Genomic DNA, 22638 nt, shown 5'->3' on the forward strand with positions numbered 1-22638 from the left:
ATATGATTAGAACATGTCAGCTTACCAAATGTTAAGCTAAACTATCTCCAATCAACTCTTTTATAATCTAATTTTAGATCCCTAAAAGTTTTTTCATAAATGAATACATATTTTCTCTTTTTTAAAAAAAAAATCCCATAAAATTAAAAAATTAAAATCCAAAATATTTTTGGGACATGAAAAAATAAATTTTCAAGTTGTAAAAGATCAAAATATCAGAAGAAGATATTGTGACAAGATGAGATGAATAAAGAAAAAAAATTGAGGTTGAAATGTAGATTAAAAATTAGTTAAGTCTAACCATTTAATTAAATTGTTCTGCTCAATTAACTTAAAGATTTAATTGAAAAGAAACTAAGTTAAAAAGTCAAGTTAATTAGGCAAAGATTGAAAGAATCAATTAAGTTTAAGGATTTAATTAAATTAAATTTATAATGAGTTTTATGGATTTAGTCAAGGATTTAATTGAAGAAAAATCAAGTATGAAGGCTTAATTTATAAAGATTAGAAGATTAGAGATATAATTGAAACTTTAAAAATCTAAATTGGTGCAATTAGGGGTTTAATTGAAAGAAATTTAAAGATTGAAGGCTAATTGAAGGTTAAATTGAAGAATTTCAAAACCAAAAAATTGTTCTTATATATAAAAAAAATCTTACAACAACATTAGTACACTTATTATATTATGAAAACAAATATAATGAAAAAAACATAAAAAAAAGAAGAAAAAAGAAAAATCATACCTTAATTTCATTGTGAGTGAAGCTAAGAAAAGAAAAGAAAAAACAAATTCATAAAGTATGTTAATCAACAAAAAAAAAAACTAAAAAGATAAAAGGAGATGAGAGAAGAAGACTTACATGTGCATGGAGGAGAAGAGAAGAGAAGAAGTCGAGGAGAGAAGAGAAAGAAAGAGCGGAATGTTGATTTTTTTACAAAAGAGGAGGAGAAGAAGAGGAGGTGCATCTGTTATGAAATTAGTGATTTTGGTGTTTTAATTGAGTTTTTTTACCAACGGATAATTAAATATTATTATTTTTAACTATTTTGTCGGTGATTTTTTTGTAATATTTAATTTAAATTTTCAATTTAATCATAATTTTTTAAAAACCCTCAAATATTACCGGTGAATTTTTAATCCGCCGGCGATTTTACTTGTAATATTTAATTTAATAAAAATTTTCAGAAAACCCCCAAATATTATAAATGATTTTTTCAGTTTGTCGGTAATTTCATCAGTAAATAACAATAATTAACATTACCATTGAAAAGTGAACAGTTCCAGAGCTCTTGGAAAAATACCAATGAATTTAATTCGTCAATGATTCTGTATGTAATTGATAACATAAACAATGCAATTGAAAAGTAAATAGTCTAAAAGCTCTATAAAATATACTAACAGATTTATTCCGTCAGTGTATCTGTTGGTATTTTATAGTTCTAACTCTCTCTTAAATATTAGAGATAAATTTATGGATGGATTAATACCTTTGGTAATGCTGTCTATATAAATGACGTGTCATTGTATCTTTTGTTTTTTTAAGTCCTTTTCCCACTATTATCCTCCTATTATATATCAATGAAATATTTATATTGATGTTTACCGATAGATATAGCGGGAGATATTTTATTGGTAAAATTTATTACAATATATCGATAAAAATATTCTATCATTATTTTTATTTGTGTTTGTTAATTTTCTAGTAATGATATTATATATATATATTTTTTACAGTATCTTGGCCTAATAATAAAATTTTAATGGTGGCAAGTAGCAGCGCAATAGCAGGCTGCCTAGGGCCATGTTCACGGTTTCCAGACTGCTCTTCTGCTTGCATCTTTTACAAATACAAGCCATCTTCTGCTTGCAAGACTTTTGGTACCGACAAGCCACGTTGCTATGGTACTCACTAGGGCTGAAATAGCCTTGTTGTCATAATAATAATAATAATAATAATAATAACAACAACAATAACAACAACAAATTATATCACAATTATAATATTACATGGCAAAAAGTGTGTTAATTTACTAAATAAGATTAAAACAACCCTTTATTTTTTTTAAAAAAATGTTTTTAAAATATGTTATCTTATTTTGAAAAAAAAAAAAATTGAAGCCACGTTGACAAAATCCAAGATGCCGCTGGTTTCCAAAGAATTAACTTTTCATCTAATGCATGAATATGATTCATTTTTTATACAATGAATTTTTTTATTCTATTTTTAAAATTGATTAAGATTAGCTTATTATTTTAGAATTATACTAGCTAGATGGGCTACTTTATAAGCTAAGCTATTTTTTTAATATAAAAAAATATTCAAATGACACAAATATTTATTAAAAAGTAAATAAAATTTAAAATTAAAGTTAACTTGACTGAGATTAATATGTTGGATTAATTTAATAATATAATTAAAAAAAAGATAAAAATAATAAATAAAGCATACAAAAAAATAACAATAAAAAATAAATTATCAATATTATATCCTACAAAAAGAGAAAAACAAGTTTATTAGAGATTCACCATCACTTATTTACAAAACTAAAAAATAAAAAATAAAAAATAAATTATCGATATAAAATAACGATATCATTTCACTATACTTTAAAAAATATATATAAAAACTAATTTGTCTCTAATTAATTTGTTAATACCCAGTATAAATCCCTTGTAAACGATGGTTTTACTCCCCCAGGCAAGCTTTGCTAGTTTTTCTAAGAAAAGCAAATTCATAAAAATACTTTTCCAATTCACAGTATTGTATGTCTTGGCTGCTTGGGCTACTGTATTTCTCTTACCCCCCCCCCCCCCCCTCTCTCTCTCTATATATATATATATGTAAAGAATTACAACGGTGATTGGTACCAAGAGAAGAGAACATGAAGCACTCGCAATAATCGTGACAAGTAATTCTCCAAAAAAGAAGAAAAAAACCCAACAGTTCCATTGTCAGAGGTCACTGAGACCATATTGTTACTAGTAGGAAATGTACATTTATGCAAGGAAGATAGTTATGATGATGAGTCTACTAGACGAGAAGAGGATTTAAGATAACAGAGATGGAAATGATGATGATCAGCAGGAACATGAAGACTCCACCGAATCCAATGGATATAGCTAAAATTACGCGATAACAGTAAGTGGGCACTTGGCTGCAGATTGGTGGCCAAAGTGCCTGAGAATCTCCATGCTTGTGCAGATACGCAGCTGCTATAGCTGCTGAATCCATTGCAACAAGGAGTCCGAACATGATCTTACAAGAGAGAAAAACCATATAAATATCCAACAAATTATTACTGCTGTAAAGACCAATTAAATTATAGATAAAAACAATTACATATACTTGTTCATGCCAATAAAGTAATTAAAAAAATGCATCAGAAACAATGCAAGAGAGTGTTAATTACCACATCTAGAACTATAGCCAATCGCCAGAGCAAGCTCTTCGGAGGAAGGCATACAAAGAAAAAGCTGTAAAGGCTTGCGGCAATGTTTGCACCTAGAAAGGCCCTGAAAATCGTAGATTTTTTTATATATAGATGAGAGAGCATGCATGGACCAAAAACAAACTACAAAGTAGTAGAAAACTAGAAATGATATATATGTATAGTTGTAACGTACTTGAAGAGCATAAGATCTGTATAGTCTGCTTTGTAATCGAAAGGGAAGATAGCTCTTTCATGGCTTGCAGCCATGAAACTAGTTGCAAGAATAGTGGCAAGGAAAGCTAAGCCTCTGAGACCTCGAACAATCTTTTTAACGAGTGGTGATGTCTCTACATCACCCATTTTGACTGCAAAATATATATTCCCATGCACACACGCTTAATTAATCAGGAAAATCTTGGCATTATATATGTTTTAAGTTCGTTGAACTTAAAACTTTAAAGTTGTTCATTTAAATTCAGAGATTGAAGATAGTGATGAGACGAGGGAACCCTAGCTAGCCAACCAATTATATGATATTGGCATGTAAAACTTGTTATTTTCATTCTAGTGAGAATAGTTAAAATCTCATGAGTTCATATGCCTACATGATTATCAGCCAGAAAAAGTAGTAATTAAATAACTACAGCATAGTTAATGCCGTCAGAAATAAGAACAAGAAAAAAAAAAAAACTCTAGGGGAAGAAACAACTTACCACTGAAGGGACGGCTCTCGCAAATAGCCTCTCTCTCTCTCTCTCTCTCTCGCTCTCTTTCTGAGAATAAGACAGCTTCCTTCTGTAAAATGTGAAGGTGAAACTAGGGTTTCGTATATCTACAAAAAAATTGTATATATACACACACCCCATATATTTACTTGATCGAAGGGCAAAGATATTTCAGTCTATTTCCTTTTCTTGACATTTTCATACGGCTGTAACTTAATGATATATGGATTTTTTATTATTTGGTTCATATTTTCCATTTTTGTTTTCGTCTTATTGGATTGAGCTGGAAGCCAAAGGGTGAAAACACAGACGTAGAGCTGCCTGCGTGCGTGCGTGCATCTGTTGAGAAAATATATTAAAAAAAAACGTTTTTATCTGTTTAACATAATAATAATAATAATAATAATAATAATAATAATAATAATAGGCACACTGTTAGGATGCATATAAAACAAAATACACAGCTAATTAAAGAGAACAGAAAAAATAAAAATTAAAACACATAAGAATTTGTATGATTCACCTAAATTTATATGTATCAAACGGGCAATTATAAAAGAATTTTATTAAATAATATGAAAATTATAACCACATTCTATTAATATAATATAATTTGATATCAATTAAAAATCTCTCTAGCTCCCACAAATACTTCACAATGTTGTTTGGAGTTCCACTCGTTCACTTTTGTATTTTTTTCTTGGACATTGTGGTGCATTGAAAGGCATGAGCAGTAGGATGGGCATCCTATCCTCTCTTCAGAGAAGACAAATGGTGCACTACCATATCAATAAATGATGCACTTTTAAAGTTATCAATTATATATTAGACAACTCTCAGTGCTAACCATTAGAATGGGATGCTATATTAAATGGATGGTAGGCTTACATTTTTCTACTTGAAGACTTGATTTTTAATCATGTCTTTCACATTTCATGATTATATGTGATTTTTCTTGTTTTCTTATACTTTTTAATCATTAAACTTTCAACTGTTGATGCATATGTTACTTGAAACATCTTTATCCTCTTTGTTTCGTTGTTGAGAAACATACTTGAGAATACTTTAAAGTTAACAGAAAGTATGATTGAAATTGGTTTATAATCTTGCATGTTGAAACCTCATCAAATTTTTTTCAAATAATTATTTTGTGAAAGCCAACTCTTTTTTTTACTTCCGTGTCTATGAATTTACATTTTTAGAATCTTGTTTATTAGTCTCTAGATCTTTCACATCAAACTCACTAGCCAATTGTGCTTTTAATTCATGGAATCGATCTTTGTTAGGGTCTACTATTAATATGTCATCCATGTACAACAATAAAAAGATAAAATCACCTTCTTCTTCAAACTTTTATAATATATGCAATGGTCTGAAATGATTTTGTTGTACCCAAGGCTAATTATAATGGAATCAAATCTCTTATATCAACACCTAGGCACCTGTTTGAGTCCATATAAAGCTTTGTTCAATCTGTAAACCAAGTTCTCATTGCCTATTTCAGCAAAACCTTCTGGTTGAATCATATAAACATCTTTTTTAAGTTTTTCATAAAGAAATGCAATTTTTACATTTAACTACTCTAAATAAAGATCAAATATAGCACACATCGACAAGACTATTTTAATTGTTGTAAGTCATACCACTGGGTAAAATAATTCATTAAAATCTATTACTTCTTTCTGAGCATATTCTTTTACCACCAATTTTGCACAATAACACTTCACTTGATCATTTCAATCACGCTTCATCTTGTAAACCTATTTGTTGCCGATGGCCTTCCTTTCTTGTAGTAGAGGAACAAAATCCCAAGATTTTTTTTTTGTAGAGCTTCAATCTCCTCTTGTATTGTTGCCATCCACGTGAATATATTTGTACCTTTTGTAACTTCATAGAAGAAGGATGGATCTTTATATTCTATTAGAAGACAATATGTAATGTTGCTCTGAATAACATATTCTAAGTGTCAAGCTAGTGGTCTTCTTTCACGAGTTGACTGTTAAACTTTAAAAGTTTTAGAATTTATATGTTTCTGTTCTTCATGCTCTGGTATAGATTCAAAAAAAGTATGATTTAAAATATTTTTCACCTGAATTGTTGTAGTCTCTTTTAAAGTGCTGTTATTTTTTTTTTTCATTTATGTTTTATCTTTTTTAAATATCACATCTTTATTGATACTTTCTTATGGACAATAGGATCCCACAAATAATACATTTTCACTCCCTTATATATATATATATATATATATATATATATATATATATATATATATATATATATATATATATATATATATATATAACATATGAAAATAATCAGCTGACTTTCTAGTCTGTATTTTACTCCTATATTTAATAACTTAAATATTAGAGAATCTCTAATCTTGATATGAAATTTTTTTGCAGGCAAACTCGTGACCAGTGATCCAGTCACTTCTAAGATTGCACATGTGATACGACTTTAATAGAATCTTAGAGGATTCATCAACAAAATTCACAAGTTTTCAGTTAATCAACGGGGAGATTAATTTTTGCTGAAGAATTTAACTTGATGATGTGCGTGCCGTCTTTAATTGTGCCAATAAATATATAAAAGAATCAAACAAGCATTTTGTTCCCGCAGACTCTTGTAAGTTCATTAACTTGGCTGACCTCTATGGATGTGTAAGAAAAAGAGCTTTGATCTTCATCTCATGTGTCTTATCTTTCATTGGTTGAATGAAGACAGGTTAACAAAGAGGTAATTAACTTTTTTCATGTCTCTTCACAACATATCTCTACATCTGCAATATATAATGCTGAAGTCCAAGGGGGTATTGCTGGATTTGGTGCTTCTTTCAAAACTTGAAAAGATAAAGTATACCTGATGGCTTTCATCTCTGAAGCAAGAACCCTAATGACTCTGATTTCCTCTATTAGAATCATGTAATGGGGGAGGGCTACAATTAACTTCTTTTTTCCCCTTACAAGCCAACATTCCATGAATCACTTATACGAGCAACTCCAGCAGGAGGCTTGATTTTTCTGCGTCATTTGTTGTGTTATAAACCGTACATAAGACAAGGCTTTTTCTTTGTTTTTTCTTCCTTTGTTTTGGTTGAAAAGGGCACTACTCTCCATTATATATGTGATTGGTCCAGTACAAATTCAAAACCCCCTTTGTTTTTTGTGGAATTGGTGGATTTGAACACATGTTAAAACCTAAGCAAAGGTAGCACTAATACGTCAAAAAGAAGAATTCTTTTGAACTCAAGAGTAATAGAAAGCACTATAAAAGACACAAGGCCTATGATTTTCCCGAGTTAGCAAGGAGTTCTGCACAATTTACTGCCTGCTTGAAGGAATCGAATGGTTTGCCAATCGTAGAATCCTTGCATCACATTTCTGCAAAAGCAAAACCAAAATCTTTAAGTTACTCATACTTCACTGGAGCTTAGAGGAAAATTAGTCTTGGCATTCAGGATTATATGAGCTAAGCATATGCAAGATCCTTCATCATGCAAATATTTCTAACTTGTAGCAGATAAAAATAATCTCAGGAATCTAATTCTCAAAGTATCCGACTGCATAGGCTTTGCTAGAAAAGATACAGATGTAGAATCCTCACCTGTAGCCAACCTTGTTCTTCGAGCTGCTCGACGTATTTGACTTTCATTCCTTTGCAAGAGTTCTTCAATTTTATTTGGTCTGAATAACAAAGGGCCTGAAAATTCAATCTTCTCCCTTTCTTTACTGTGGTCCTACCAGGTTATTGTAATGCAGTTAGTCATAACACCAGAAATTGCTCAGTTATTTCTAAAAATTGTTAAAATATGAGAATACATTTCACGGGCTGATGTCACATTATCAGATTACTTCTTACCACAACTGCATCTTCAGTTCTGTTGAGATCATTAAAATAGTATGCCTCAGATGCATTAAGAGAATCAAAGGGATCAGATTGGTTATGCTGCTTCTGCATCACATGCTTGGCAGAAGCCTCAAGGAAATTGTTTCTCCCATTCTCTGCGTTCGTGAAGTCAAAGGAGCTGTTTGCAAAGTTGAACCTTGATGAATCTTCAGCACTAATTTGACTTGATGAGACAGATGGATCATAAGATACTGTGGATGTAGAATCCTCTTTCCGTGTCTTTGCCCATGCAAAGCCACTTGATGCTGTGACTTGTGCTGGTCCCGTGAAAGAATAATGTCCTTTTGTTGCCTGGGCTGTCTCTGAGATTGTATCAGAAAATAAATTTTGCTCTCTGCTCGCTCCTTTTCTTCCTTTCACATATGCATTATTATCATTAGCCAAACGAACAAATTCAGAGTTATCTTTCACTTCCTGCATAACCAAAAACAAAGTATCAGGAACTAGCTCACTTCTCTCTATAGAGAGAGAGAGAGAGAGAGGGAGAGAGGGAGAGAGAGAGAGAGAGAGAGGAGAGACCTCCTTTGGTGCAAATTTATTGAAGTTTTGTTCCTGGAATGTCCGATGAACTCTTCTTGGTTTTCTTGGGAGTCCTGGATCTCGCATTCTACTACCAACCTTTTTCCTGGAGGCACAACAGTTATTCAGTGGCAAACATATCAAAATCCTGTTCACATAACCGCATAGTTCATAGAGCTGAATTTATCCCATGGAAATATAATTCCTTGGTTGCAGATACAACTAAAAGCTGTTGGGCGTTTAGACTGAAGCATGCGAATTACATTTTAGCTATCTAATCAAGGATCAAAATTCTCAGGTCACTGATTTAACAGAAAAATTGACAAAATCACAAGCAGCTTTCCTAAACTGTTAATGTTGTACCACAGTGTTAACATAACAAATTAAAGGAACTTTAATACAAGCAAAACCAACATGATTGAGAATTTTTACTCAGCACTCAGAAGGAGGACCAATTTCACTCAAAAGGCCTGTATCCCCACACTCACACCCACACCCACACACAAAAGTGTAACAAAGTGTATACCTTCGTGCTTCCTCTCGATATTTGGCATCCATTTCTTTGTTAGGTGGATACTGTGGCAAGCTTGATGGCTCACATGCATATGGCGTTGTTCTGAAATACTGGAAAAGGGGGAGAAATCTAAGAGGAGAAAAGGTGAATGACTAAAATTTTTTGAACAAAAAAAATGTAAAATTGATTCAGTCTATAAGGTTTTCATAGTTCTAAAATCTGAAAAACATAGGGAGAACACCATTCAAAAGTGAAAAGCAAAGGCTTCTGAAACATCAGAAACTGCAATAGCCAAAGGCACTATTATTTTTCAAATTAGATCTTCAATCTGGAAACTGAAGGGTTAGAGGATTGGTTTTAGTTAGGGAAACCTGCGACAAAAGGGCAGCGGAGGCAGTCCCACGCTTTTCTGGTTCTATGGAAAGAAGAGTTTCCATCAGGTCCAAAGCAGCTGCTGGAATATCTTTGCACCTCTCTTGAAGAGAACTTTCATAAGGATGCTGGGGTTTGAACATGGTAGCATTGGAAAGCTTAGATCGTTTCCAGAAGTCATCAGAAGGAGAGCCACAAAGTTTGAAGATTTTGTGTAATTGTTCAACCTGCAAGTTGAAAAAAAAAATGATAAATATATTGAACTTCCAAAAAGGTTTTGAAGTAAACCAATTAAGAAAAGATGAAAATATGCCATCCATCGACGTTGAATATCTGGTTTTTCCATTTTGAACTCAAGAAAATTGTGTTTGCCTTTTTTGATAAAGATAATATCCATGCATATTTGTACTTCCAATATTTTCAGTTTCTTCTTTTTCACCCTAATTCTCATCAAATGCTAGTAAGGGTAGGCAAACAGAACTTTTGAAGTTGTGTAGAACAGTGGAATTTAGAAAGCAACAGTGCATATATAACTTCAGGAGTTATTTTAGGGCCTAGTATGAGAAGAACCAGAGGTTATAGATAGAAAAAGATCTAAGGGACACTGAATTCGTTACATATCTTTGCAATTTTTTAGATTCATGCATTGCTTAACAAAAACATCTGTAGGATTGAAATATTACCTCAGTTCTCCCCTTGAGTAGAGGCTTCCCAAAGAGGATTTCACCAAATACACAGCCCACACTCCACAGGTCCACTGATACACCATAACTTGTTGAGCCCATCAAAAGTTCAGGGGGACGATACCATAAAGTCACCACACGACTTGTTAATTGGTTCTGGTTCCTTGAATTAAGAACATTGGCCAATCCAAAATCTCCTATTTTCAGAATTCCCTCATTGTTTAGCAAAATGTTGGATGCTTTGATATCCCGGTGCATTATACCCAGTGAATGGAAATGCTCAATTCCACATAATAGCTGCTTCATATAGCACTTGACCTGCAAAGAAGTGTCAAATTAAACTTGTCAGGCAATTAAATGAAGAAAAATAAGGATATGTTCAGTGTCATGAAAGAAAGAAGATGGTTAAGAAGAAATGACTCTGATTTGTGTTAGAGCAATTGTATATAATATCCTGAAACATAACCTAAATGGTTAAATCCTCACAAATGAAATGAATAAATAGAATGCTATCCTACCTGTGACTCAGTGAACTTGATATCTGGAGAAGACAACAGTCCAGAAAGATCATGCTCCATGTATTCAAACACGAGGTAAATGCTGCTCGACAATCGAGAAGTAATTATTCCCTCCAACTTCATAATATTTGGATGGTCAAGCCTACGGAGAATCATTATTTCACGGGCCATAAATCTAATGCTCTCTGGTTTAAAATTGTCAAAGCGAACCTTCTTCAGGGCAACCATCCTCCCAGTTTCAACATCGCGTGCTTGGAACACGCTGCTGTAAGTGCCTTGTCCAATCTAAATTCATGGATTAGAGTGAATAACTATTATGAGTTACAAAAATGATCAAAATATAAGAACTGAATTACTCATTTTAGCACAAGTATCGAAAAAGGAAAAAGTGAAGCACCCGTCACATGGAACATTAGTCGCCAGACAATAGATAGCAGAGGGACTTTCCACTTTTAAGGTTGGGCACGGGTGCAAATTCAAGTTGTATTTCAATCATAAATCTATTTCTGGTATTCATTATGCATCTTAATATATTTGCAGTGTATATATGCATTTATTCATGCTCCTTATAATCTTGTGCCTCCTAGTAACTTCTCAGAGATGCATATCCAAGCTTATTCCTCAAGGCTCAGTTTATTTTATTACTCAAGCAATTGAGGTTCATGCCTTAACTGATCCCACAATCTTATTGTCCAGTGATATCATAACTTACTTGGTAGGCTTATATGCCTCAAGGCTCAACCTTGAGGCAGGGTTGCTGCCAAAGGAAAACAATTTGAATTGTCAACCTAAAGAAAGTTTATTACCTGACAGCACAAATCACCTATAATTCTCTTTCGATCTCCATAGCATCAAGAATAATGCATGGACTCAGACCATTAAACTTGACCAATTCTCTCAATCTCAGCTTCTTGTCACATGCTTTAATTGAAGCATGAGACCTTTAATTCTCTCTCAATTCCATGAACACCCTTTTTCCCTTCGAAAGAGCATTGCCAAGCATCACCACCCTTTGGCTTCTCTGGACCAATTTTTTTAATAAAAAATTCTACATATACTTTCATCTTCTAGCTGAATAGCTGATCCCACTCGCCAACGCGGCCAAACTAATTTGATCAAAAACCATCTACCAGGCCCAGCCATATTCTAGCACTAGATTAAGGATGTTCCACCAAAGGGCAAGTAAAGAGCCACCACATAAACTAAATAAAATTCATGATCAATGACTAAACAAAAGCATGATGCAATTGATTTATGGAAACCATAAGATGTAATGAACAAAAATAGAACATGAAAAATCTACAAGAACCCACAACAATTATGTTTCTTCACTTAAAACCAAATCAATTAATAATCATCATAAAAACCTTGAAAAACAATGAAAATAAATCAAGAATTATAAAATACCTTATCTAATTTCTCAAAAGCTTCAGCTCTTAGAGGCACCCAACCATGAATGGCTTCACCAGCTGCAGCACTAAGCCAAGAGGGCCATCCAGCAGCAACCTGTTCAACCCCAACATTCCTACTTGAGAACCCCAATTTGAAACTAATTGATCCACTACCAGAGCTCCCTCTTTTCCTCAAATTTTTATTGTTTCCATGATTGCTACTTTGATGATGATGATGACGACGTTGTTGATCTTCATATATCACCCCCCCTTCATTATGGCCACCATTTTTATATGACAAGCTATTTTTTCTATAAATATTATAGCTTTTATCTTTTTTATCCTTGCTGAAGTGATTCTGCTCAAAATCCAATGATCCAGACGGATTTTCTGAGGCAAGATCAAAAACAGTCGCTGTGTATGGTGGTTGTAGATTAGCAGGGGTGGCAGCGGCCACAGACACCGCCCTTTTGGAGTAAATGCAACCCATTAACCCGACCCAGATCGGGAAAATGGGTTTATTTTCTGAAGGTCACTACCACATTACCTCAAGATTAAAACTTTTGAGGGCACCCCATTAGTAATCAATCCAAAAAAGAAGAAAAACAGAGAGAAAACAGAGTTCTTGTTGTTATTTTTGGGAAATGTAGGAGTGTTGTGTGTTGTGCAACCTGCGAGATTTGCGTAGGATTTCTGTGTTAACGTGTCAAAAAAATGAGTCTCCTCCGAGATTAAAGGGAGAGACAGGAATGTTGTGGTCGTGGGTCCGATTTGGTTCATGTTTTTTCTTTTCTTTTCTTTTCTCTCCTTTTCTTTTTTCCAAGAGAGAAAGTGCATGCATGTATGTATGTTGGCTTTGGTTTTGCGAAAAAGAAACCAAGACTAAGAAGAGGGGGAGAGGGAGAGGGAGAGAGAGGGAGAGAGAGAGAGAGGATGAAATGTAACCGTTGAGGTTGGGGGAGTAGTTCTGTTATTATTTTCTGTTAGTTTATTTGCTTTGGTTTGGTGTTTAGGTTTTCATTGACGTTGAAGGATGTGTGAGGATGACCTCTTCCTATAGTGGTTGCAGCCCACTTCTCCCATTCACAGCTACCAATAAAAACCATTACTATTCCTATAGTGTGCATGTTCTCCGGGTCAATCTAGAGATAAACGGGGGAGGTTTTTTCAATTTGAGAAAGAGTTAATGGATTAGGCTTTGGATGGTAGCTCTTTCCCCCCTCCTTTTGCTCTTCTCTTCTCTCTTACCATCCTCAAACATATACAAAAAAAGCCACCAGGAGAGCTGGTGGTCATGGCCCTCATGGGTGATAGTTCTTTGATGAAATTGAAGAGATGGTTTTTGTTCTTCTTTCTTGACATTTGCATAGATGCATGCTCTGGCCCGCACAGAATAGTGCATTAGTTAAGAGCCCACTGCACCAATCAATTAAACGGTGGTTTGTAATATAGAAGCGGATTATGCACGTAACGCTTTCTTTAGGAGGGCAAGGGGGCCAAAGGGTTTCCATTTGGATAGGTGATTTCCACTTTTATTAGGAGGAATCTCAGCCATTTAAAATTTCCATTGATGGCTACACACAAGTAGGAATAGCTCTTTCCGTCTCTAAATCCCATCTCACCCATCACTGTTTGAATCTAATACTTTCAAGTGAATCTCAAGTCCTAAAGTTGTAGAGATTTCGACGAATCTTTTGAACGCAGCAGCAATAATCCCTTGGGGACTGTCAGGCAACAGCTTGGCATGGTCACTGAGAAGGTATGCACAAAAAGGATAAATTCTCTTCAAGCATTAGTTATTCTCATCTTCACTTGGGCGTGAACAATCAATCATATACAGCAGCACTTACAGAATCAATCGTGTACATTTCTTGACACATGGTCAACAGATGCAGCAACTATCATCACTACATTTTATCCCAAAAATGTAACAAAAACAGAAACAAAACCATTATCGCTGGATTCTCACAACTTCAAATAATTATTTTCTTCTCCATGTCTCTCTTTGTACCATGTTAGTTGGCTAGAATTACCCTCGTAATTGTCTAGCAGCTATCAGCAGAGTATTTTATACAGCAATTTTTTCTTCTTTCAGCTGTAGAAGCACTGGTCTTTGGTCATTGTTGCCAAACTCCATTCCTTTGTGCAAGGGATGCTTTTCGGTCACCACCTTTTGAGGTTTCACTTGAGATGCACTAGTGCTGGCTGTATTATGGCTGCTGTTTCTAGCAGCAGGGACATCATGGTTATGCTTTCCCTCGTATGTAGTTACGACAGCTTTGGGATCTGCTGCAGCCCTCTCAACATGCTTACGAACATTGCATCCTGCACTGGTGCATTTGTAATAACTCCTGGGGACATAAATAATGCATCAGTAGTGTCCTCACAGAAAGTTATGAAGTATCTTGGAAAACATGCCAAGATTTGATTGAATCATCACAGGCAACACCTGTGAGCAGTTATACTGAGTTAACCACGGTGGATTCTTGGAATCTCATTGCGCTGGGTCTCAAAAGAATTAGAGCAAGGAACAACATAATCCTATAAGAATAATATCAACGTGGCATTGTGTAGGAGTTTGGATAATTATAGAGCAACAAACAACTTAGGCATATAAGAAAAATATCAATGAGGATATTAAGGTAAACATAACTCTCTCTGGGCCAGGACCTGGAGAGAGGTGCCACCCAAGCCCCTAGCACAAGTCACAAGTACTCGTAACATTTCCACAGGAAGCAAATAAAAAGTATCAAATAAAAAGAAAGAAGTATACTAAAAAATTCCCAGACTTGGTTAATTACACCAAAAACAATTTTCATGCCAAAACTAAAGGGTTTTATGCTTTCACTAACAAATTAATTACCAAGAGGGATCAAAGATGAAGCAATGTAAGAAATTCTGAGCTAAAACAAAAACATAAATACTAAAGTCGGCCACAGAAAAGATGAAACAGGCGTATGGCCCAGTTGTATGAGAAAATTGACAACAGCACATGATTTAAGACCAAAAGAGGCTCTTTGCAGAACCAGATAAAAATCAGAAATAACTTCACTGCAACCCCTGTGATAGAAATACGGCTTTGTACAAGTTTTAACTCCAATCAATCATGATAAGAGAAAAAAACAATGCAATGCAACTTTGATTACACTTCAAATTTTTCCCTCTCTGAAACCTGAATATCTTGATACAATGGAAGCTAAAGGATTTAATGCTTTAACTAACAAATTAATTTCCAAAATGAAATAAATAAGAATCATGCAGTCAAATCATTTAGAAAAAAATCTGCTGAAAGGTAGCCTAACTCAGATCAGCAAGTTTCCATAGAGAAGGATCAGCATTGAAAAAACTGAAGGATTGTACTAATTGTCATGAACCAGACAAACAATGTTCTGCAAGCTACTATGGATGTTATGAAAAGCATATAGAAAAGAAAGATAAAATTCTCCCTTGGTTTCTTTCCAATTTCTGAAATTCAAACTTAGCCACCAAGTTAATTGCTTGAGTCACAATCATGGTTTTGAGTATCAAACCCCACCATTTATGTAACATCATTATTTAATACAATATCATTTTCTCATTGTGTTAAAACCCATCAAAACAGGGTCCTCTAGTGGCATCTATATATTGCCATAGCAGCCATTATTTTCAAGCATGGCATCCTTTATGCTTCAAAAGGATCATCTTTATAGCCAGTTCCCTCTCTTGCATCTGCTACTTGATTCAATTTTCTAACCCAAAGTTTAAACCACCATCCTCTTACCTTTTACTTTAAAAATCAGCATACAGCTTGTAAATTGAAGATTTAAGGTCCTCATGTCAAACCAATTTTCTTTTGGTCTTGTTTTTTTTTTTTAAAAAAAAAAATTGTAATATAAGCACAACTTTTTCTCCCTGATGGTTCTAAAGCAAAAGTAAACATCCTGGTTTGCAATTACAGGGCTGCAAATGGGATCTTGACAGCCACTTCATGCAAAAAAATGCTTGCTTGCTCTCTTCAATTTCTTTTTAGTAACATAAATTTAGTGAAACCGTAACTAGATATTACCCTCTCCTGTTCTAGAGTTTATATCCTTTTCAAATAATAAAAGAAACAAACACACACAACTAGAGGGGATGAAAAACCCTTCCAAATATTTTGAGTATTTTAAATTGACAAGAGGGCTAGCAGCTGGATCTGGGATTGACACATACAATGTAATGTGCAAGTATTGTGCTCACAGAAAGGCCCCTAGGATACACTTGGATAGTGTAGAAGAACATAAACAAAAATAAGTAAAGCAATAACAACCTTGGATGAGGATTCCCTTTGACCACCTTCTGGCCATATTTGCGCCACCTGTAGCCATCATCCAGAAGATCAACTTCACTTCTTGTTTGAACAATGATTTTTGGTTCTGTGACTGTCTTGTGAGGTAAAGTTGCCTCAGATGTCACAACATCCACTTGCCTGCACTCCGAGAATAAATTTTCTCAGAAAATTATCAGAAGAAGAGAAAGCATGATTTTAAACAGTGAAACATCTTAAACTTGCCTTCTCTTTGGGTTTGGCTCATCATCACCCCTCTCTTCTTCTTGCACAGCTGCATCAACTGCTTCCTCGCTGTCACTGGGTCCAGGTGGCTCTGAGGGATCTGCTTGAGTAGATTCCTGATCCCTCCCAATTACTGAATGAGCAGGTAATGTTTCAGTCAACTTGATTGCATTGCCAGCTTGAGCTTGTGAACCAACTTCAGGCTTAGATTGCAAATGGACACTTCCATTTGAATCATTGCCATCTTTTGAACGCTTGTTGGGTTGAGGCAGGTCATGGTTGTGCTGGCCTTTGTAGATGATCTCGGTAATTTGGCCATCACTAGAACGCTCAACCTTCTTTTTGACTGGACAATTTAGATGTGTACATTTGTAGTAGCTTCTTGGATATTCACTACCCTTAATTGGCTTTTGCCCATATTTTCTCCAGTTGTAGCCATCATGAGTAGGTTTATCAACAGCAGCAGGAGGTTGGTATTTCCTTTCAGAATGAGAAAACTCTGTCAGTTCCACCACGGAATTCTGGGTGTCAGAGGTTGAGTGTGGCACCTGCTGCTGCTGTTGCAAAGCTTCACCAGGGTTAAAGGATGGATGGCGTGACAATAACTCAGTTGGTGCTGTTACTGAAGAAGGCTGGTACTGAGCATGCATATGCATTTGAGATTGGGCGAGTAATGCAGCTTGAGCTGTAACCTGTGCCAAGGCCTGCTGGTGGGACATTCCGAAGGGACTCTGCACGGAAACAGAGGTATAAATATTTGATTACCTAACACTGGTCACTGCTGCAGTAATATGTAGCAAGCATCAGCGGCATGCCATATACTCCCATACTGCAAAAATGTCCACACAAGCATCCATGGTGGAAAGCCCATCTCTTTCTAAGGTTCTAGATTTGGTATTTGAAAAAAAATTCAAGAAATTTTCAATTCCATCATATAGATTGCACCAGTGGATCACTCCACAAGTTTCCAAATAACTGTTATGTGCTCAACCAAAAGAACAGGTAAACCATTATCTCATCCGGCTGCCAAGGTTTTTTTTTTTAATCAAATTATTAGCCCAGATCATGTTTTCCTATCAGCCCAACTAGCCAAGCCAACCAAAAATTTCGAACTCCAAGATAAGCTTATGCTACACCAAAACTCTCATTTGAGAAAGAGCATAGAGAATAATGATAGGTACACCACAAGAAATCAGACCTTTGATGATTAAGGCAATAGAAAGAAGTGTCGGCCACAATTTGGATGAGGAACAGATAACAGTTCGCTTGGTTTCAGGCATTAGTGTATGAAACAGAAAATGATTTTTATCAAGTGACTTAGTTACTTCTCAGTCCAGATGTTCTAGCCAGCAACAAATAACAAATTTTGAATGATCCTTTTTCAGAATCAAAACACCTAACAAACCTTTCCATTCTGAAACTATATTGCATCCCAAAATAAAGTCTTCTAATAAGAAAATAATTCAATTCAGTATCATTCAAGCTCATAAATGTAACCCCTTCCTCAATTACAAATCAACCATCACATAAACTAACATCCCTCTCTTTAAACAAACCTGAAAGGTGAACCAAGAAAACAAGCAGCACCAAGTAATAAGCTAACATTTCCCAATCTTAAAAATAAAAATAAAAAAATCAAGGCTTTTCTATAAATTACCACATATAAACTCAAGCTAAAAACACCCTCACACGCAAAATTAAAGCAAACAGAACATCATCATCCAATCAGAAAATTACCATTTTCCCAACAACCTCACCTTACCAAAGAACCATTATAATAAGCCAAACACGAAAATTCATAGATCGAAAAAGGAAAAATAAAAAACAAAGTACCTGAGGAGAAAAGAAGCCAGGAGAGTTAAGCAAACCAGAAGGGCTCAACCCGGGAGGGACAGTAAACAACGGAGAGCGAGCCACTACCAAATTCATAGGCCTACTTTGCTTAAAACCCAGATTGCTATTACTATTAAAACCATCATCTTTTGAAGAAGTTGCAGTAGCAGTAGCAGTAGCAGTACGAGTATTGTTGTTGGGTATTGAATGGTCATTGAAAAAAGCAGGGCTGGCAATTGGAGAAGCCATAGCACCAGCAAGAAGTTGGGAGAAAGAACGGTAATCTGATTCAGGGTAGGGGCTATCAGCGAAGAAACTGGAGACTAGAGTCATGGGACCAGGACTTAAGCCACCTGTGAAAAGGGTCTCCATGGACGGTCTTGGTGGAAGAGTTATTGAAGGCCTTGCAGGTGCTGGTGCTGTTGTGAGGTTTTCTTGCTTCTCGGCCATTCTTCTGCTTCTTTTTTTCTTGGTAAAGAGGAGTGAAAGACAGCTAATTGGAGTAGTGTTTGTTTTCTTGTATGATTTCTATTTAGGTTTTTATTGCCTGTGAAATCTGACAAGAACTGGAACTCCTTTTCTTCCTCCTCCTCCTAACTCTTTCTTGCTTTCTTTCTAGCCTTGTCTCTATCTGTTTGTCTGGAACCATATGAAGCAGAAGAAGAACAAATCTCAGTGTCTTTCACGTATTTATCTATCCGGCTTTTCGAGGGATTTCGTGCTATCTTGAAATTCAGTGGAAAGTCCACGGACCCCAAATGAATTGAAAACCATATCTCTCTCTCTCTCTCTCCTTTTCCCTGTAATTTTTTTTTTCAGGCAAAACTTCGTGGGAAAGCCTCAAAATGGTTCCTAAGTATAAAAAAACTTTTATAAAAATATAAAAACAAATTCTGTAAATTATTTCTTTTATTTTTAATAATATCAAAAATAAATTTAAAATATAAAAATATAATATTTTAATAAATTTTTAAATAAAAACATTTTAAAAAACATCATCTATCTTAAACATAACTAACAGCTAAGTTTATGTCTCTAAATAGTATTTGTGAGATCCTCGTAAGCTATGACATAGAATTTATTTATTTATTTATTTATTTGAAAAAAAAAAAGATGGCTAACTGCTCTTCGTTGACCCAAGTAATGACATGATAAGCATACTTTTTAAAGCAAGTGAGAACCCCATTTGTTGTAGAATCTTCAAAACAAATAAAAGGAAAATTACCGAATCTTCTTATAAAAATTTTATTGTTGAAGCAAAATATTTTATATCTATATAATTTCAAAAAACATCTTATCAAAAGAATTTATATTGAAAAATGCGATGCAAATCATGTTTTGAATTGTTTTAATACTCTGATCTTAAAAATAATTTTAAAAAAATATTATTTTGATGCATTTCAGCACAAAAAATATTTTAAAAAGCCACCGCAACCACATTCTAAAATAGTTTGTAACTCTCACTTAATACACTATCAGTCCATTTAAGTTTTATTTTATAAAAAAAATTTTACTTTGAAGTTTAAATTATTAAAAAAAATAGTATCTTTGTTTTAATAATGAAAACACTAACATTATTATTATTTTAATATGGAAGGTTGTCATTTTAATTAGAGGAAGAATTCCTATAATAAGCAGTTGTATTTTTAATAAAAAAAAATAGGAGATATTACGTTTTCTTTTAAAAGTAAAGCAATTTTCTTTTAAAGTGAGAGTTGCTTTGCTTTTAAAGCAAACAAATATTAATCAAACACTATTTTGAAAGAAAAAACAATTAAATAAAACAACACCAAACATACATTTATTCGCATTTAATATAAATGATAATATTGCATAACAAAAAAAAAAAGAATTGATATAACTAACAAAGGAGTCGAATTTTGAGTTTAACAGCAAAATGTTGGTCTGCTGAAAAGAAAAGGTACATTTGGTTTTGAGTTTGGTTAAATTGAAATAATGATACAAAAGAGAACTAAAAGGCCGCAATTATTGACAAGTGAGAAAGCAAAAAAAAATAATAATTATTAGATTTGACAATTGAATTCGGTGATTTTTAAAATTTATTTTATAAAAAAATATTTAAAATTAATTTTTATATCTTTTTAAATTATTTTAATCTGCTAGCATTAGAAATAAATTTTTAAAAATTTAAAAAATATTTTAATATATTTACTAGTAAAAAATATTTTAAAAAATAATTATAAACATACTCTTAAATATTCTCTGATTAAAAAATTAAAGGGAAAATTATAAAAGGATATGTTCATCATTACCACTCAAATCCCAATTGAGTTCTGAAACAAAAATACTTTCAATTGAGTCCTTCATTTATTGGACATACATTACCCTACGAACCATCACTTTAAAGACTTTTTACGTGAGAATCATATAAAACAAGAATCTAGAAGTCTTTTAATCATAAATTTAAATAGTGGGGTTAATTAGGTAATCATTTGATAGTAGTTGAGGGATAAAAGTATACTTGGTTTCAAAATAAATGAAGCTTCTTATGTTTTATTTTCTAGATTGCATTCTTTAGTTAAAGAATGCGGTGCTAGGAGTTATTTCAATATCTTTCTATATGATATTTTTTATTTGGGAGTATAATTGCAGTTATTTTTTAAAGTATTTTTTATTTTGAAATATATTAAAATATCTTTTTATTATTTTTTTAAAATTATTTTTAATATCAGCTCATCAGAACAATTCAAAACATATAAAAATTAATTAATTTTTATCAAAAATATTTTAATTTTTTTAAAAAAAATACGGGTTGGCTCGTGTTTCCCAACGCTTTTTTCATTAGGTTATCTATACAATTAGATTTCAAAAAATTTGAGATTAAATCTATTGGTCAAGAGCAATCATTTCTTTTTTTCTTTTCTTTTCTTTTCATTCATGAGCCAAAAGATTTAATTACTTGAAATTTCTTAAATTAGAACAAGATAGCCTTATTAACTTGACTAGGAGGTGAATTTATAAATGGCATGGCTACATATTCATGGTAGAGTAGATGAAGGAACGCTTGTTATGGAAGCCAAAAGTAGTCGACACCCATAATCGAAAAATAAAAATAAAAAATTGTAGCCCTAAGGAGCATGCATCTTCGAGCAATATCCATGGAGTAAGGATTCGAGAAGGGTGTAAAATTCCCACCAACTTAGCTTAAAAATGAGACAAAACCATAAAGATCGAAAAGAGAGCTCTCTTTCTTTCAAATTGACTTGTTGCCCTCCACGACCGTCACTTGTGACTCTTTAAATACGCTCACAACTTGAAGAAATTGGTGCCCTACATCGTTGACACTAAGCCTCTTGATTTGACTTTTTATTTTTCATTATTTCAATGATATATGTTAACTATATATAATTATGAGGTAAGAACCTAAATTCCAGATAATGTCCGGTGGTATGATGAGTATATTCATTGAAAAATAAGATCAATTTGGAGACCAAAAGGTTATTTCTAAAGTGGTAGAATTTGATTCATACTAATATATTAGTCCGCACACCGTAGAAAGTTAATAATAATTTTTAAAAAATATAAAATAAATATAAAGAGTATAGAGCAACAGACTCGAGAGCCTTGAATTTAGCTACCGAGATAGACCCAAAATACATTGGATCTGGGGAATGCTAGACCCGATAATATTGGATAAAAAGGCCTAGCCGGACCCAAAAACATTGGGTTCGGCTTGACAGCTAGACCAAAATGTTATTGGGTTTGGCTAGACAGCTAAACCCAAGAATTTTTTTTACTTTTTAAAATCTATTTTTTATATCATCACATCAAAATAATACAAAAACATCAAAAAAATATTAATTTGAAGTAAAGAAAAAAATAAAAAAAATTTAATTTTTTTTCAAAACATTTTTTCAAAGAAAAAACAAATATGCTTTAATAAAAAAATTCAACCCAACCTTAAATGAAAAACATTATAATCACTCAACTTTTATACAATATAAAAAAAAAATCACATCAATTTATTTCCTCTTTACAGTATGGAAAAAAATTAAATATGAGAAAAGCAAAAAATTTAAAGAGGAAAAAAATAAAATTGAAAATATCTTAAAAGAAAAAAAATTAAAGGGAAAAAAATTAGTTGTCGGTGTATTAGACGCTGCTTTGTTGTGCGCTATTCATGGTGCTACTATATAAAATATTTTATTAGAAGATTGTGATGGTGCAAATACATTTCGTACTTTTAACCC

The 22638-nt window shown here is 33.4% G+C and overlaps 3 protein-coding genes across 4 annotated transcripts; all 3 read right to left on the reverse strand.

The window, feature by feature from the left end:
* Positions 1-3032: 3032 nt before the first annotated feature.
* On the reverse strand, positions 3033-3792 carry LOC133670797 (CASP-like protein 1C1). The gene is made up of 3 exons (XM_062091405.1): positions 3626-3792; positions 3412-3514; positions 3033-3257 (listed from the first exon to the last, which is right to left on the reverse strand). Exons 1-3 carry the CDS (start codon positions 3790-3792, stop codon positions 3033-3035), a joined length of 495 nt encoding a protein of 164 aa, XP_061947389.1.
* A 3508-nt stretch (positions 3793-7300) lies between these two features.
* Positions 7301-13269, reverse strand: LOC133670489 (cyclin-dependent kinase C-2 C). Of its 2 annotated transcripts, XM_062090991.1 has the most exons (9): positions 12080-13118; positions 10673-10957; positions 10155-10472; positions 9471-9698; positions 9112-9209; positions 8586-8691; positions 8019-8480; positions 7764-7896; positions 7301-7540 (listed from the first exon to the last, which is right to left on the reverse strand). In XM_062090991.1, the coding sequence occupies exons 1-9, from the start codon at positions 12551-12553 to the stop codon at positions 7533-7535; spliced, it is 2112 nt and encodes a 703-aa protein (XP_061946975.1). In that variant the 5' UTR covers positions 12554-13118; the 3' UTR covers positions 7301-7532. The 2 variants fall into 2 exon arrangements, with proteins under 2 accessions (XP_061946975.1, XP_061946976.1); XM_062090992.1 differs by lacking the exon at positions 7301-7540 and having other exon boundaries at positions 7764-7888; positions 12080-13269.
* A 556-nt stretch (positions 13270-13825) lies between these two features.
* Positions 13826-19272, reverse strand: LOC133671340 (probable WRKY transcription factor 3). Its single transcript, XM_062092065.1, has 4 exons — positions 18428-19272; positions 16595-17325; positions 16352-16510; positions 13826-14414 (listed from the first exon to the last, which is right to left on the reverse strand). The coding sequence occupies exons 1-4, from the start codon at positions 18875-18877 to the stop codon at positions 14132-14134; spliced, it is 1623 nt and encodes a 540-aa protein (XP_061948049.1). The 5' UTR covers positions 18878-19272; the 3' UTR covers positions 13826-14131.
* Between the last annotated feature and the right edge of the window lie 3366 nt (positions 19273-22638).

This window comes from Populus nigra, chromosome 13 (assembly GCF_951802175.1).
Source record: "Populus nigra chromosome 13, ddPopNigr1.1, whole genome shotgun sequence".
In the NCBI taxonomy this organism is placed as follows: Eukaryota; Viridiplantae; Streptophyta; class Magnoliopsida; order Malpighiales; family Salicaceae; genus Populus; species Populus nigra.

Coding starts and splice junctions, on each gene's coding strand:
- LOC133670797 (XM_062091405.1), bottom strand. CDS start 3,792: ATGGGTGATGTAGAGACATCACCACTCGTTAAAAAGATTGTTCGAGGT. Junction 3,515..3,625: donor ACAGATCTTATGCTCTTCAA/GTACGTTACAAC, acceptor TACGATTTTCAG/GGCCTTTCTAGGTGCAAACA. Junction 3,258..3,411: donor TGGCTATAGTTCTAGATGTG/GTAATTAACACT, acceptor CTCTCTTGTAAG/ATCATGTTCGGACTCCTTGT.
- LOC133670489 (XM_062090991.1), bottom strand. CDS start 12,553: ATGGGTTGCATTTACTCCAAAAGGGCGGTGTCTGTGGCCGCTGCCACC. Junction 8,481..8,585: donor ATAAATTTGCACCAAAGGAG/GTCTCTCCTCTC, acceptor TTGGTTATGCAG/GAAGTGAAAGATAACTCTGA. Junction 7,897..8,018: donor GAACTGAAGATGCAGTTGTG/GTAAGAAGTAAT, acceptor ATAACCTGGTAG/GACCACAGTAAAGAAAGGGA.
- LOC133671340 (XM_062092065.1), bottom strand. CDS start 18,877: ATGGCCGAGAAGCAAGAAAACCTCACAACAGCACCAGCACCTGCAAGG. Junction 17,326..18,427: donor CTGGCTTCTTTTCTCCTCAG/GTACTTTGTTTT, acceptor GTTTCCGTGCAG/AGTCCCTTCGGAATGTCCCA. Junction 16,511..16,594: donor GAGCCAAACCCAAAGAGAAG/GCAAGTTTAAGA, acceptor CTCGGAGTGCAG/GCAAGTGGATGTTGTGACAT.